Genomic DNA, 14,630 nt, shown 5'->3' with positions numbered 1-14,630 from the left:
CCTAAATCGCAGGACGCTAGCCTAAATCGCAGGACGCTAGCCTATTCGCAGGACGCTAGCCTAATCGCAGGACGCTAGCCTAATCGCAGGACGCTAGCCTAATCGCAGGACGCTAGCCTAATCTATCTTCTTAATGCGGAGTGTCAAGCAGAGAGGAATAGGGTTCCATTTTTTTACTATTTGGTCCAACTCAAAATGAGATGGAATGTCCAACCAACTATGCTCAAGGCGGACACCAACCACAAGTCCACTGAGTTGGTGACGATAATAAACCATTTGAAGGTTGTGAAGTCAACATGTCTACTACTATATTCACTGCCTTTAAACGGGTCGATCTGCAGCTGCTACATACATTTTTTGGACTTATAAATTAATGATATACTGTATACTCATGAATTCTCAAAGAATATAACTTACAAATGCCTCATGTGCTTAGTTCAACTGCCGTACCCCAGCAGAGTAAAAATGTTGTTTTACGCCAATGTTTGCAAACAACCACAATGTAATGTAAACACGTGAGCCTTAGAACATGGTCAAATCTATCATTGTAATATCATGGATGGTTAGTCTTTGCATCATAGCTCTGTCTATACATTTGAGAGTGGTTACTTTTCTCCAGACCCATCCCGTAGCTTTATTCCGACACAGTAGTGGGACGACCGCTTTGTTATCGTTTCAACTGCAGATTGTCCCTTTAAGGGAATAAACAGCTTGTCAGTCCCCCATGGTCTGGTCAGTCCCCATGGTCTGGTCAGTCCCCATGGTCTGGTCAGTCCCCATGGTCTGGTCAGTCCAGGTAATGTTGTACTGTGCTGAGCCATCCACTTTCGCGAGGGAGGGATCTAGCTAAGAATGAGGCTAACAAGACCTGGCACAGGTTAACCCCTAACCCCAACATGGCCCATCTCCAGGAAACCATCAGGATCATGTATTACTGGCTTTATAGAGGGGAATCAAAAGGATACATACCCAGGCAAATATCTTCTAAACATCTCTGCTGTCACAATGACACACCGACTCCGACCCTCTTACTTGTCAATCAAAAGATTTTACAATGGTCCCCAGTGCGAAACAGTACAACTCTATGACAAATTACTGAATGATCACATGACTAGCTTTGAAATGCTTCAGTTTCAGGAGTATGTTCATTCCATTAGGATAGAAAGAGACTACTGAATATGGCAGACAAAGCAATGCTAATAGAGGAACTACTGTTCCTCTGTTCTGAACAAAGCATCTTAGGATAAGCTGCTCCAAGCTTGTCCATCGTTTAATGCTTACTAGGCAAGAAAGATGAGTCTTAAACCAGTCTGAAGAACCTACCGTTATCCTTATCTACCCCCTTTTTCCTGACGATATGGCATATACAATAGTCGAGTCCCAAATGGCACCCTATTCCCTACAGTGCACAACTTCTTACCAGGGCCCAGACGACTGTATCTAGGCTGTATTTTCATTTTGTTTTTACACTTTACGAAATTACAGACTCTGAGCTTAAAACATGGGGAAGTTATACTGCTTTGAAAAAGTTGATAAACGTGAGTAGAGCATGACACATACTGTAGGTGCATATAACATGGTTTTCCCCTGATAAACGTGAGTAGAGCATGACACATACTGTAAGTGCATACAACATGGTTTTCCCCTGATAAACTTGAGTAGAGCATGACACATACTGTAAGTGCATACAACATGGTTTTCCCCTGATAAACGTGAGTAGAGCATGACACATACTGTAAGTGCATACAACATGGTTTTCCCCTGATAAACGTGAGTAGAGCATGACACATACTGTAGGTGCATACAACATGGTTTTCCCCTGATAAACGTGAGTAGAGCATGACACATACTGTAAGTGCATACAACATGGTTTTCCCCACCTCAGAGCTTCAGTTGGCAGTGAGGTTGAAGTGCAGAGTTTGACTGGAGCTTCAGTTCCAAAGCCTGGAGAGAAACAGAAAGGAAAAGTCCATACTATCAAAAATGTACCATTGATAAATGGACAAAAACAACTGGAATCCACCATGTTTAAAAATTATAAATTCTCCCACTGCAATCTGTTCATCATAATCTACAATGGAAACATTTGGGGAATTGACACTCTTTCGATAACCAGAACTAGACTCCAGCCTAAATAAGGCATTCACTCCTGAAATCAACAATAACCCTGGGAAAAAAGGGAAACTGTTTTTTTCCCTTCTCAACAGAGTCTAATAGCATTAGTCAAGAGCTGTGAAAGTAAAGCTACACTATATGTCCAAAAATAATTAGTGATTTTGGATATTTCAGCGACGCCCGTTGCTGACAGGTGAATAAAAATCGAGCACACAGCCATGTAATCTCCATAGACAAACATTGGCAGTAGAATGAAGAGAACTGAAGAGCTCAGTGACTTTCAACATCAATAGGATGCCACCTTTCCAACAAGTCAGTTTGTCAAATCTCTGCCCTGCTCTAGCTGCACCCGGTCAACTGTAAGAGCTGTTGTTGTGAAGTGGAAACGTCTAGGAGCAACAACGTCACAGCCTCGAAGTGGTAGACCACATAAGCTCACAGAATGGGACCGCTGAGTGCTGCAACTCAGTTGAAACACTCACTATAGAGTTCCAAACTGCCTCTGGAAGCAACGTCAGCACAATAACTGTTCGTCGGAAGCGTCATGAAATGGGTTTCCATGGCCGAGCAGCTGCACACAAGCTTAAGATCACCATGTGCAATGCCAAGCGTCGGTTGGAGGGGTGTAAAGCACTCCGCGATTGGACTCTGAAGCAGTGGAAACGTGTTCTCTGGAGTGATGAATCACGTTTCACCATCTGGCAGTCCGACAGACAAATCTGGGTTTGGCAGATGCCAGGAGAACACTACCTGCCCGAATGCATAATGCCAACTAAGGTTTGGTGGAGGAGGAATTTTTCATGGTTCGGACTAGGCCCCTTAGTTCCAGTGAAGGGAAATATTAACGCTATGGCATACAATGACATTGTCGATGATTCCGTGCTTCAACTTTGTGGCAACAGTTTGGGGAAGGCCCTTCCCTGTTTCAGCATGACAAAGTCAGGTCCATACAGAAATGGTTTGTCGAGATCGGTGTGGAAGAACTTTACTGGCCTGCACACAGCCCTGACCTCAACCCCATCGAACACATTTGGGATGAATTGGAACGCCGACTACGAGCCAGGCATATTCGCCTCAATTTTATTTAACTAGGCAAGTCAGTTAAGAACAAATTCTTATTTACTATGACGGCCTACCCCGGCCAAAGCCTAACCCGGATGACGCTGGGCCGATTGGGAGTCCCATAGGGCAACGCACAATCACGGCCGGTTGTGATACAGCCTAGAATCGAACCAGGGTCTGTAGTGATGCCTCTAGCACAGATGCAGTGTCTTAGACCGCTGCGCCACTCGGGAGCACACATCAGTGCCGGACCTCACTAATACTCTTGTGGCTGAAAAAAGCAAGTCCAACATCTAGTGGAAAGCCTTCCCAGAAGAGTGGAGGCTGTTATAGCAGCAATTTTCCAACATCTAGTGGAAAGCCTTCCCAGAATAGTGGAGGCTATTATAGCAGCAAAGGGGTACCAACTCCATATTAATGCCCATGATTTTGGAATGAGATGTTCAACGAGCAGGTGCCATGGAGTGTAATCAGCGGGAAAGGAACACTGTCTTGCTCTCCAACCAAGGTACATTCATTAAATAAGCATTTTTAATCAACTCCCACTGTCGTCCAAGAATAAAGCTAGTCCGAAAAGGTAAAACCAGACCCATCTAGGTTCTGGCTAAATAGGTACATCATACCATAGTTGACAGTCCCTCTACTCCAGGCAGGCAGCAACATAACCCTGTGGTGAAGTCTCTCCAGTATAGGAGCAGGTCAAGTTACTGGGCAAGGCTCCTCTACCCCAGAATACACCTGTATTGGTTATTTTTGCCCCATAAGCAAATGGATGACGACAAAGAGGAGTGGCCCAGCCAGGAGTTACGGTGGGAGTGTTGGTAGTTGTAGGTTATGTAGCCTCCATTTAACCAGGTAAGTCATTGAGAACACGTTCATTTTACAATAAAGACTAGACCAAGACAGAGCAATGAACTGTGCAGCAAAGCAGTGTGTGTGTAGGTGTTGTCATGGGTGGTGATGGAGCGATTAGAGTTGGCCTGTGAGTGTTAGTCAGGTCATCTTAAGTCCAAGGCAGATGTTTTTAAATCTCAATAATGAATCATTTCTGGTTAACAATTAAGTACCTCACTGTGATCATTTTCAATAAAAATTGTGAAAAATAGCTTCTTAGTAAAGATCAATTTCTCAAACAAGAATTTTGCTGGGACTGTCTGAGTGGGGAGGGGAAAACTGAAAACTAGCTGTGATTGGCAGAGGTTAGTAACTCCGTTTCTTATTGGTTTATTAAGTTGTTTACCGCCTAGTGATACCATCCAGCCCACCAAAACAGGTGGGATTTCAAGCCGTCTTTTCAAACAGCTCTTACCCTAAAAGGGCATTGTTATCATCCTCACAATTTCACAGTATTATTCCAACCCCCCCAAAATTAGGAACATCTGCTCTTTCCATGACAAACTGGCCAGGTGAATCCAGGTGAAAGATATGATCCTTTCATTGATGTCGCTTGTTAAATAAATCCACTTTAAAATCAGTGTAGATGAAGGGAAGCAGACGGGTTAAAGAAGGACTTTTAAGCCTTGAGACATGGAAATCATGTTTTTGACTGCACTGGCCCGTTAAGAGATATGTCAGTCGCCCCACATCATGGCAATGTCTGGTTGCTTCGTGGGCAGCCGAGTGAAAAGAACATGGTCTCCTGAGCTTGTCGTGGGCAACTGTCAAAAGTGAGCTCAGTGAATAAAAGAGATTTTCTATAAATGCACAGAGGAAAAGATCAATGTAAATGTAAAATCAAGTGAAAAATAGACCATGTTAAAATGGTGCTCGTCTTGTCCACACGCAGGCAGGCGTCACAGGAGCCAAGAGAGACTAGAGTGTGTCATCTTCAGCAAAGATCATGCAAACCACCCTCTCAGTCATCCTCCAGTCTTATCTAGAGCCGTTTATATTAGGCTTCTCCGATTAGGAGTGCTGATCCAGGATCAGGGACCCGCTGTCAATGTAATCTTACTCAATTTGATCTAAAAAAAGGCCAAACTGATCCTATATCAGCCCTCCTACTCTGAGAAGCTTGATACAGATGTAGGATCTTAATTTGATCACTCTTTTGCTGCTGAGACAGTATATGTATTCAAGGTTTAGAAAGGCTTCTAAAGTTTGTAATTTCCACACAAAACAAATTGTCAGACTTGATTAGCCCCATCAACAAAATGTATCAACCCCTACAAAAAAAACATGTCCAATAATTAGAATCCATATAATAACTCACATTTCCTGCTGCAGCAAACTGGCTCAAATTAAAATCTTACCTCTGTACATACAGTACAGCCTTTGAAGTGCGTGGAGGAGAGGGGTGTTAAGATTTGCTGCAATACAATGATTCATGGACAACAAAGGATAAAGCACCTGTTTAACACCAGGACAGTTTGAATCAGGTGAGAAGTAACAAAGAAACAGCAACTCAAAGTCCACAAAATGGACAGATGGACATCTGAGTAATTATTAACACACACACACACACAGCCGACACAGTAAAAAGCTAGTCCACTCCTTAAGAGAGCATGCCCTTGGAATCTCTCACCTCTCTGCACAACACAAGAACAATTCCTTACTATGAGTGGACAATAAGTGCTAACAGTACTGCTAACACCCCCCCCCCTCCTCGTCGTCGTCCTCCTCCTCCTTACCTTGCCCATCGAAACCGTATTTGACATGGCTGAGATAATTAGTGATCCATGGGTTCCGGAACATACTTGTAAGGAGGCTGAAGACAGACGGAACACACACGCGGATGACAGGCCCCCTGTCCCAGGTGACAGCAGCTAACGAAGCTCAAAGACAGTCACAGCAGCAGTGATGCAGACAAACAGACACAGCCAGGCAACAGCACAGAGCGGGAGAGGATCTCCAGCTCAGACCACGCAGCAGTCTGACAGATACTATGTGTATATGAGTGAGCGCAACCAGGGAGCTCAATGTAGACAGAGAAAATAGAGGGAGAGACAAAGATGGAGACAAAGATGGAGAGAGAGGAGGGAGAGAGATGAGAGAAAGAGAGAGAGGCTCTGCAGGCAGGGTGCTAAACCTTCTCAGAGCCCATAATCAGATTACAGGCAGAAATTAGCCCTGATGATAAAACCCTGAAAGGGGATTGGAGGAAGGCGCCAGGAGGACTGATGAGAGAGGTGCATCCATAGGGCTCTGGTCAAATGTAGTGCACTATATAGGGAATAGGGTGGGACTTGGGATGTAGGACAGAGGCGTATACTACAGCCAACTTGCAGCACTATTCTGAAATAATTAAATTTTTTATGAAAGAAACGCTTGCAATGGGCATGGACTTATTGACTCAACAACCAAAAACACAGACTACATGATCACTACTTTTAACTTATGAGTCTACTATATACACTACCTGACCAAAGGTATGTGGACACCTGCTCATCCAACATCTCATTCCAAAATCATGGGCATTAAAATAAGAGTTGGTCCTCCCCTTTGCTGCTATAACAGCCTCCACAATTCTGGGAAGGCTTTCCACTAGATGTTGGAACATTGCTGTGGGGACTTGCTTCCATTCAGCCACAAGAGCATTAGTGAGGTCGGGGACTGATGTTGGGCTCTGTGCAGGCCAGTCAAGTTCTTCCATACTAATCACAACAAACCATTTCTTTAGGGACCTCACTTTGAGCACAGGGGCATTGTCATGCTGAAACAGGAAAGGGCCTTCCCCAAACTGTTGAAAGCACAGAATCATCTAGAATGTCATTGTATACTGTAGTGATAAGATTTCCCTTCCCTGGAACTAAGGGTCCTAACCCGAACCATGAAAAACAGCCCCAGCTCATTATTCCTTCTACACCAAACTTTACAGTTGGCATTATGCATTCAAGCAGGTAGTGTTCTCCTGGCATCCGCCAAACCCAGATTCATCACTCCAGAGAACACGTTTCCACTGCTCCAGAGTCCAATGGCAGTGAGCTTTACACCCCTCCAGCAGACGCTTGGCATTCCACATGGTGATCTTAGGCTTGTATGGGGCTGCTTGGCCATGGAAACCCATTTCATGAAGCTCCCTACGAACAGTTATTGTGCCGACGTTGCTTCCAGAGGCAGTTTGGAACTCAGTAGAAAGTGTTACAACCGAGGACAGACTATTTTTTACGTGCTATGCACTTGAGCACTCGGTGGTCCCATTCTGTGAGCTTGTGTGGCCTACCACTTCGAGGCTGTGACGTTGTTGCTCCTAGACGTTTCCACTTCACAATAACAGCCCTTACAGTTGACCGGGGCAGCTAGAGCAGGGCAGAGATTTGACAAACTGACTTGTTGGAAAGGTGGCATCCTATGACCTTGAATTTTGTGTGCTCAATTTAAAATTTTAATGGCTCCACATACACTATATATATATATATAGTGTATCTAAGTTTAGCTTTCTTAAATTAGGCAGAACATCAATAGTTATTTCTGTGTTTTTAATCAAATAAAGGTGACTAACTCATTGAACCTGCTTTGTGACCAACCAGGAAGTCCGTTTGTAATCTCCTGCACATACAGTTATAGACATTGGAAAGGTTTCAATAGTGTCACACAGAGGTGCAGACAATCTAAATGAACACGAAATACCACTTGTCTAAGTCATCACAAATAGAGTGAGACTGTGGGGAAAGCAGGAGAATGGGGGGCAGAGAGAGAGCGAGAGAGCAGAGAAATGGCATTGAGAGAAAGACTATACCTGCTAGTTATCAAAATCCAGAAGAGCTGTTAATGCTTCAACCACCTAAAAAGGAAGCGACGCCCACATAATCCATCACAAAGCCCTTACCTACAGAGAGATGAACCTAGAGTACGTACAGACTCAGTGAGCATAGCCTTGCTATTGAGAAAGGCCGCTCTACCCCGGTCTTCTCTCCAGAGCCAGGTCTGCCTATATGAACACTACCCACAAAATGGAGGTGGAAACTGAGCTGCACTTCCTAACCTCCTGCCAAAAGTATGACCACATTAGAGAGACATACTTCCCTCAGATTACAGACCCACAAAGAATTTGAAAACAAATCCAATGTTGACGAACTCCCATATCTACTGGGTGAAATACCAGTGTGTATTCACAGCAGCAAGATGTGTGGCCCGTTGCCATGGGAAACGGGCAACCAGAGGAGAACAAAAAAACATTGTAAATACAACCTATATTTATTTATCTGTTTATTTATTTCCCCTTTCATACTTCAACTATTTTCACATTATTACAACACTGTACACCGCCAATAATATAACATTTGAAACATCTACACTTTGAGAGAGTAATGTTCACTAATGTTTCCCTTGTTTGTCCATTTCATTTGCTTTGGCAATGTAAACATATGTTTTCCATGCTAATAAATCCCTTTGAATTGAGAAATCAGGGAGAGAGAAAGAGGTATCTTCGCAGTTAAGAGCGTTGGGCCAGTAACCGAAAGCTGCCGATGTACCCTTGAGCAAGGCACTTCACCTTAATTGCGCCTGCAAGTCGCTCTGGATATGAGCATCTGCTAAATGACTAAAAACGTAGCAAAAGCAGGAAGAGAGAGATGTATGTATCAGATGCTCAACATGCTCTGCTCACACCTACTGTAATGGGCCAGGCTTAAACCACACGAAAACACTACAGTATGGAACACAAAGTGTTTACTATCTCATCCTGGAATATACAAGGTCTGAGGTCATCTGCCTTTGACCTTAAGAGCAGGAACCCAGACACGGTCATCCTACAAGAAACATGGTATACAGGAGACGGACCTGTTTGCCCTCTAGGTTACAGAGAGCTGGTAGTCAGATTAACCAAACCACCAGGTGTGAAACAGGGAGGAGACTCATTGGATATGCACATTTAGTATAGAGCAGACCTAACTCACTCTTAAATTAATCAAAACAGGAACATTTTACATGTGGCTAGAAATGTCATTATTAATTATCTTAACAGAGAGAAATGTACCCCTGTGTGTTACCTATATCCCCCCACTAGAATACCCATACTTTAATGAAGACATCTTCTCCATCCTGGAGGGGGAAAATCAATCATTTCCAGGCCCAGGGACATGTACTAGTCTGTGGCGACCTAAATGCCAGAACTGGACAAGAACCTGACACCACCAGCACACGAGGGGGACAAACACCTACCTGGAGGTGACAGTATTCCCTCCCCAATGTGCCCCCCTAGCCACAACTATGACAAAACAACAAAAGGGTCCCAACTCCTGCAGTTCTGTTACATCCTGGGTATGTACATAGTCAATGGTAGGTACACCTCTAGCTCTGTTACATCCTGGGTATGTACATAGTCAATGGTAGGTACACCTATAGCTCTGTTACATCCTGGGTATGTACATAGTCAATGGTAGGTACACCTATAGCTCTGTTACATCCTGAGTCTGTACATAGTCAATGGTAGGCCTCGAGGGGACTCCTGTGGTAGGTACACCTATAAACTCATCTCCTGGCAGTAATACTGTAGATTAATTTATCACTGACCTCAACCTAGAGTCTCTCAGAGCATTCAGTCAGCCCACTAACACTCTTTTATCAGATCACAGCCCGACCCAAACAGAGCAATGCTCAATCATGAGGCATCAAATCAAAGGAACTGAATAATATTAAGAAATGCTATAGATGGAAGGAATGTAGTGTGGAAACCTACCAAAAAACAATTAGGCAACAACAATTTCAATCCATTTTAGATCACTATTACAGTGAGAAGTTAATGTGTAAACTTGGCAGTAGAAAGCCTAAACTATATATTTGACCTCAGCTTTCCTATCAAATCTAAAAATGCCAAGCAGACAACCTAAGAAAATTAAAAACAATGACAAATGGTTTGATGAAGAATGAAACCCTAAGAAACGTTTCTGAATTTCTATCTGACTAAAAACAGAGACCCAGAAAACCTGAGCCGACGCCTTCACTATGTTGAATCACTAAAACAATACAGAAATGTTCTATGGAAAAAGTAGTAACAGCACATCAATCAGCTCAATGTAATTGAGGAATCAATCAAATCTAACCACTTATTGGAAAACTCTAAACAAAATGTCGATCTAAAAAGGGAGATGGATAAACCACTTCTCCAATCTTTTTATTCCTATAACAAAGAACAAAACAGCAAAAACATATACATGGATCAAATACAAATCTTAGAATAAAGTATTAAAGACTCCCAGAAGCCACTGGGTTCTCCAATTACAATGAATGAACTACAGGACGAAATACGAACAAAATACAACCAAAAAAGACTTGTGGTGTTGACGGCATCCTAAATTAAATATACAGACCACAAATTCCAAATGGCTATACATAAACTCTAACATGATCCTTAGCTCTGGCATCTTCCCCAATATTTGAAACCAAGGACTGATCACCCCAATCCACAAAAAAAAGTGGAGACAAATTTGACTTCAGTAAAAACAACGTACTGAGCAAATGTCAAAGCTTAAGCCCCACCCTTTTCAATATACAGTTGAAGTCGTTAGTTTAAATACACCTTAGCCAAATACATTTACTCAGTTTCACAATTCCTGACATTTAATCCTTGTAAAAATTCCCTGTCTAAGGTCAGTTTGGATCATTTATTATTTTAAGAATGTCTCATGTCAGAATAATCCCCCGTACAAAAGTATCTATATCCACAGTAAAACAAGTCCTATATCGACATAACCTGAAAAGCCTTTACTGTGGATATAGATACTTTTGTACCGGTTTCCTCCAGCATCTTCACAAGGTTATTTGCTGTTGCTCTGGGATTGATTTGCACTTTCAACACCAAAGTACGTTCATCTCTAGGAGACAGAAGGCGTCTCCTTCCTGAGCAGTATGACGGTGGTGTTGTCCCATGGTGTTTATACTTGCGTACTATTGTTTGTACAGATGAATGTGGTACCTTCAGGTGTTGGAAATTGCTCCCAAGGATGAACCAGACTTGGAGGTCTACAATTTTTTTCTGAGGTCTTGAAAAATTACTTGTGTCATGCACAAAGTAGATGTCCTAACCGACTTGCCAAAACTAGTTTGTTAAAAACGAGTTAATGACTCCAAACTAAGTGCATGTAAACTTCCGACTTCAACTGTATATATATGTATATATAAACGAATTAGCGAGAGCACTCGAACAGTCTAGAATCTAAAGTAAAACATCTACAGTTTGCTGATAATCTTGTCACACCCTGAAAGGTTTCACCTGTCTTGTGCTCGTCTCCACCCCCCTCCAGGTGTTGCCCATTTTCCCCTGTGCATTTATACCTGTGATTTCGGTTTGTCTGTTGCCAGTTCGTCTTGTCTCGTCAAGCCTACCAGCGTTTTTCCCCCGTACTCCTGTTTTACGCTCTAGTTTTCCTGGTTTTGACCATTCTGCCTGCCCTGACCCTGCCTGCCCTGACCCTGCCTGCCTGCCCTGACCCTGCCTGCCTGCCCCTGCCTGCCTGCCCCCTGACCCTGCCTGCCCTGACCTGACCCTGCCTGCCCTGACCCTGCCTGCCTCTGCCTGCCGTTCTGTACCTTGTGACACTGCCCTGGATTATCCACCTCTGCCTGCTCTTGACCTGTCGTTTGCCTGCCCAGTTTTTGTAATGAACTTTTGTTATGTCAAACTGTCTGCTTCTGGGTCTTGTCCTGAGGTCTGATGCATCTGTCCCCAACCACAGAGGGCCTGCAGCAGCACCTAGATTTTCTGCACAGATTGTCAGATCTTGGCCCCGACAGTAAATCTCAGAAAGACAAAAATATTCCAAAAGAAGGTCATGTTGCCAGGACAACAAATACAAATTCCATCTACACACTTTTGCCCAAGAGCACAAAAAAAAAACGACACATACCTCGGCTTAAACATCAGCTCCACGGGTAACTTCCACAAAGCTGTGAACGATCTGAGACAAGACAAGAAGGGCCTTCTATTCCATCAGAAGGAACATCTAATTCGACATACCAATTAGGATCTGGCTAAAAATACTTGAATCAGTTAAAGAACCCATTGCCCTTTATGGTTGTGAGGTCTGGGGTCTGCTCACCAACCAACAATTCACTGAATGGGGAAAAAACAACCAATTGAAATTCTGCAAAATTATCCTCAGTGTACAATGTAAAACACCAAATAATGCAGAGCAGAATTAGGCCGATACCCGCCAATTATCCAAATCCAGAAAAGAGCAGTTAAATTCTAAAATCACCCAAAAGGAAGCGATTCCCATGACCTCCCATGACAAAGCCATCAACTACAGCGAAATTAACCTGGAGAAGAGTCCCTTAAGCAGACCCCACAGAGCCCCAGGACAGCAACACAATTAGACCCAACCAAATCATGAGAAAACAAAAAGAAGGTTATTATTTCCAATGTGTCAAGTAATTAACAAATAAACTGCGCAAACTAGAATGCTACTTGGCCCTAAACAGAATACCTGACCACTGTGACTGACCCAAACTTAAGGAGAGCTTTGACTATCTACAGATTCAGTGAGCATAGCCTTGCTATTGAGAGAGGCCGTCGTAGGCAGACCTGGCTCTCGAGAAGACAGGCTATGTGCTCACTGCCCACAAAATAAGGTGGAAACTGAGCAGCACTTCCCAACCTCCTGCCCAATGTATGACCATATTACAGACATATTTCCCTCCAATTACAAACCTACAAAAGTTTGAAACTCCCATATCTATTGAATGAAATACCACAGTATGCCATCACAGCAGCAAGATTTGTGACCGGTTGTCACAAGGGCAACCAGTGAAGAACAATATGTTTACTTATTTTCCTTTTTTACTGTAACTATTTGCACATCATTACAACCTGGAAAGTATTCAGACCCCTTGGCTTTTCCCACATTTTGATACGCAACAGCCTTATTCTCAAATGGATTAAATCACCCCCCCCCCTTAATCTACACACAATATCCCATAATAACAAAGCAAAAACCAGTTTATAGAAATGTTTGCAAATGTATAAAAAAAATAAAAAACTGAAATATCACATTTACATTAGTATGCAGACCCTTTACTCAGTACATTGTTGAAGCACCTTTGACAGCGATTACAGGCTTGAGTCTTCTTGGGTTTAATGCTACAAGCTGGGAACACCTGTATTTGGGGAGTTTCACCCATTCTTCTCTGCAGGTCCTCTCAAGCTCTGTCCAGTTGGATGGGGAGCGTGGCTGCACAGCTATTTTCAGGTCTCTCCAGAGATGTTCGATCGGGTTCAAGTCCGGGCACTGGCTGGGCCACTCAAGGACATTCAGAGACTTGTCCCGAAGCCACTCCTGCGTTGTCTTGGGTGTGTGCTTAGGGTCGTTGTCCTGTTGGAAGGTGGACCTTCAACTCAGTCTGAGGTCCTGAGCAGGTTTTCATCAAGGATCTCCGTACTTTGCTCCATTCATCTTTCCCTCTATACTGACTAGTTTCCCAGTCCCTGCCGCCTATGCTGGCACCACCATAGGGATGGTGCCAGGTTTCCTCCAGACATGACGCTTGGCTTTCAGGCTGAAGAGTTCAATCTTGGTTTCAACAGACCAGAGCATCTGGTTTCTCATGGTCAGAGTCTTTTAGGTGCCTTTTGGCAAACTCCAAGCGGGCTGTCATGTGCCTTTTACTGAGGAGTGGCTTCCGTCTGGCCACTTAATGGAAATAGGATGCACCTGAGCTTAATTTAGAGTCTTATATCATATGGTCTGAATACTTATGTAAATAAGGTATTTCTGCATTTTATTTTTAATAAATGTGCTTTGTCATTAATTTGTAGATAGATGAGGAAAAATATATAATGTAATACATTTTAGAATAAAGCTGTAACGTAACAAAATATGCAAAAAGTGAAGGGGTCTGAACTTTCCAAATGCAGTGTATAGACATGACATTTGATATATCTTTATGCTTTTGGAACTTGGAGTGTAATGTTAACTGTAAATTCGAGAGAGAGAGCGAGCGAGAACACAGAGAGAGAGAGCGAGAGAGGAGAGCGAGAGAGGAGAGGAGAGCGAGAGAGGAGAGGAGAGCGAGAGAGAGCGAGAGAGGAGAGCGAGAGAGGAGAGCGAGCACAGAGCGAGCACAGAGCGAGCACAGAGCGAGAGCAAGAGAGGAGAGCGAGCACAGAGCGAGAACAGAGCGAGAACAGAGCGAGAACAGAGCGAGAACAGAGCGAGAACAGAGCGAGAACAGAGCGAGAACAGAGCGAGAACAGAGCGAGAGCGAGAACAGAGCGAGCAAGAGAAGATTCCTCTTGATTAATTATGTTAATGAGTTACATTACTGGGCACAAATACTGCACTACTATCAAACAGGAAAACTGTTCTTTAGGAGCATCATGTTTGCTGATGTACTGTTTGGGTGTTATCAGCGTTATCACATGTTAATACAGGAAGTCTAACATACACACAAAAAAATAAGTTATTCCTGGAACCAAAAAGGGTTCTCCTATGGGGACAGCTAAGTTCCCTCCCACAGTGGTGTCATAATGACAAACTACATCCCAAATGACACCCTATTCCCTTTATAGTGCACTA

General features: G+C 43.3%; 1 protein-coding gene across 1 annotated transcript in view; it reads right to left on the bottom strand.

Moving 5' to 3' along the window:
- Positions 1-6,180, bottom strand: part of LOC118401761 (supervillin-like) — a 77,312-nt gene extending 71,132 nt beyond the window's left edge. The window contains 2 exon segments of the mRNA XM_052476265.1: positions 1,881-1,944; positions 5,808-6,180. Coding sequence (XP_052332225.1) covers positions 1,881-1,944; positions 5,808-5,871 — 128 coding nt within the window. The 5' untranslated portion in view covers positions 5,872-6,180.
- Between the last annotated feature and the right edge of the window lie 8,450 nt (positions 6,181-14,630).

The sequence above is a fragment of the Oncorhynchus keta genome, chromosome 23 (assembly GCF_023373465.1).
Source record: "Oncorhynchus keta strain PuntledgeMale-10-30-2019 chromosome 23, Oket_V2, whole genome shotgun sequence".
Lineage (NCBI taxonomy): Eukaryota > Metazoa > Chordata > Actinopteri > Salmoniformes > Salmonidae > Oncorhynchus > Oncorhynchus keta.
The sequence above is the reverse complement of the archived record's forward strand: the minus strand, read 5'-3'. Positions and strand labels throughout refer to the sequence as shown.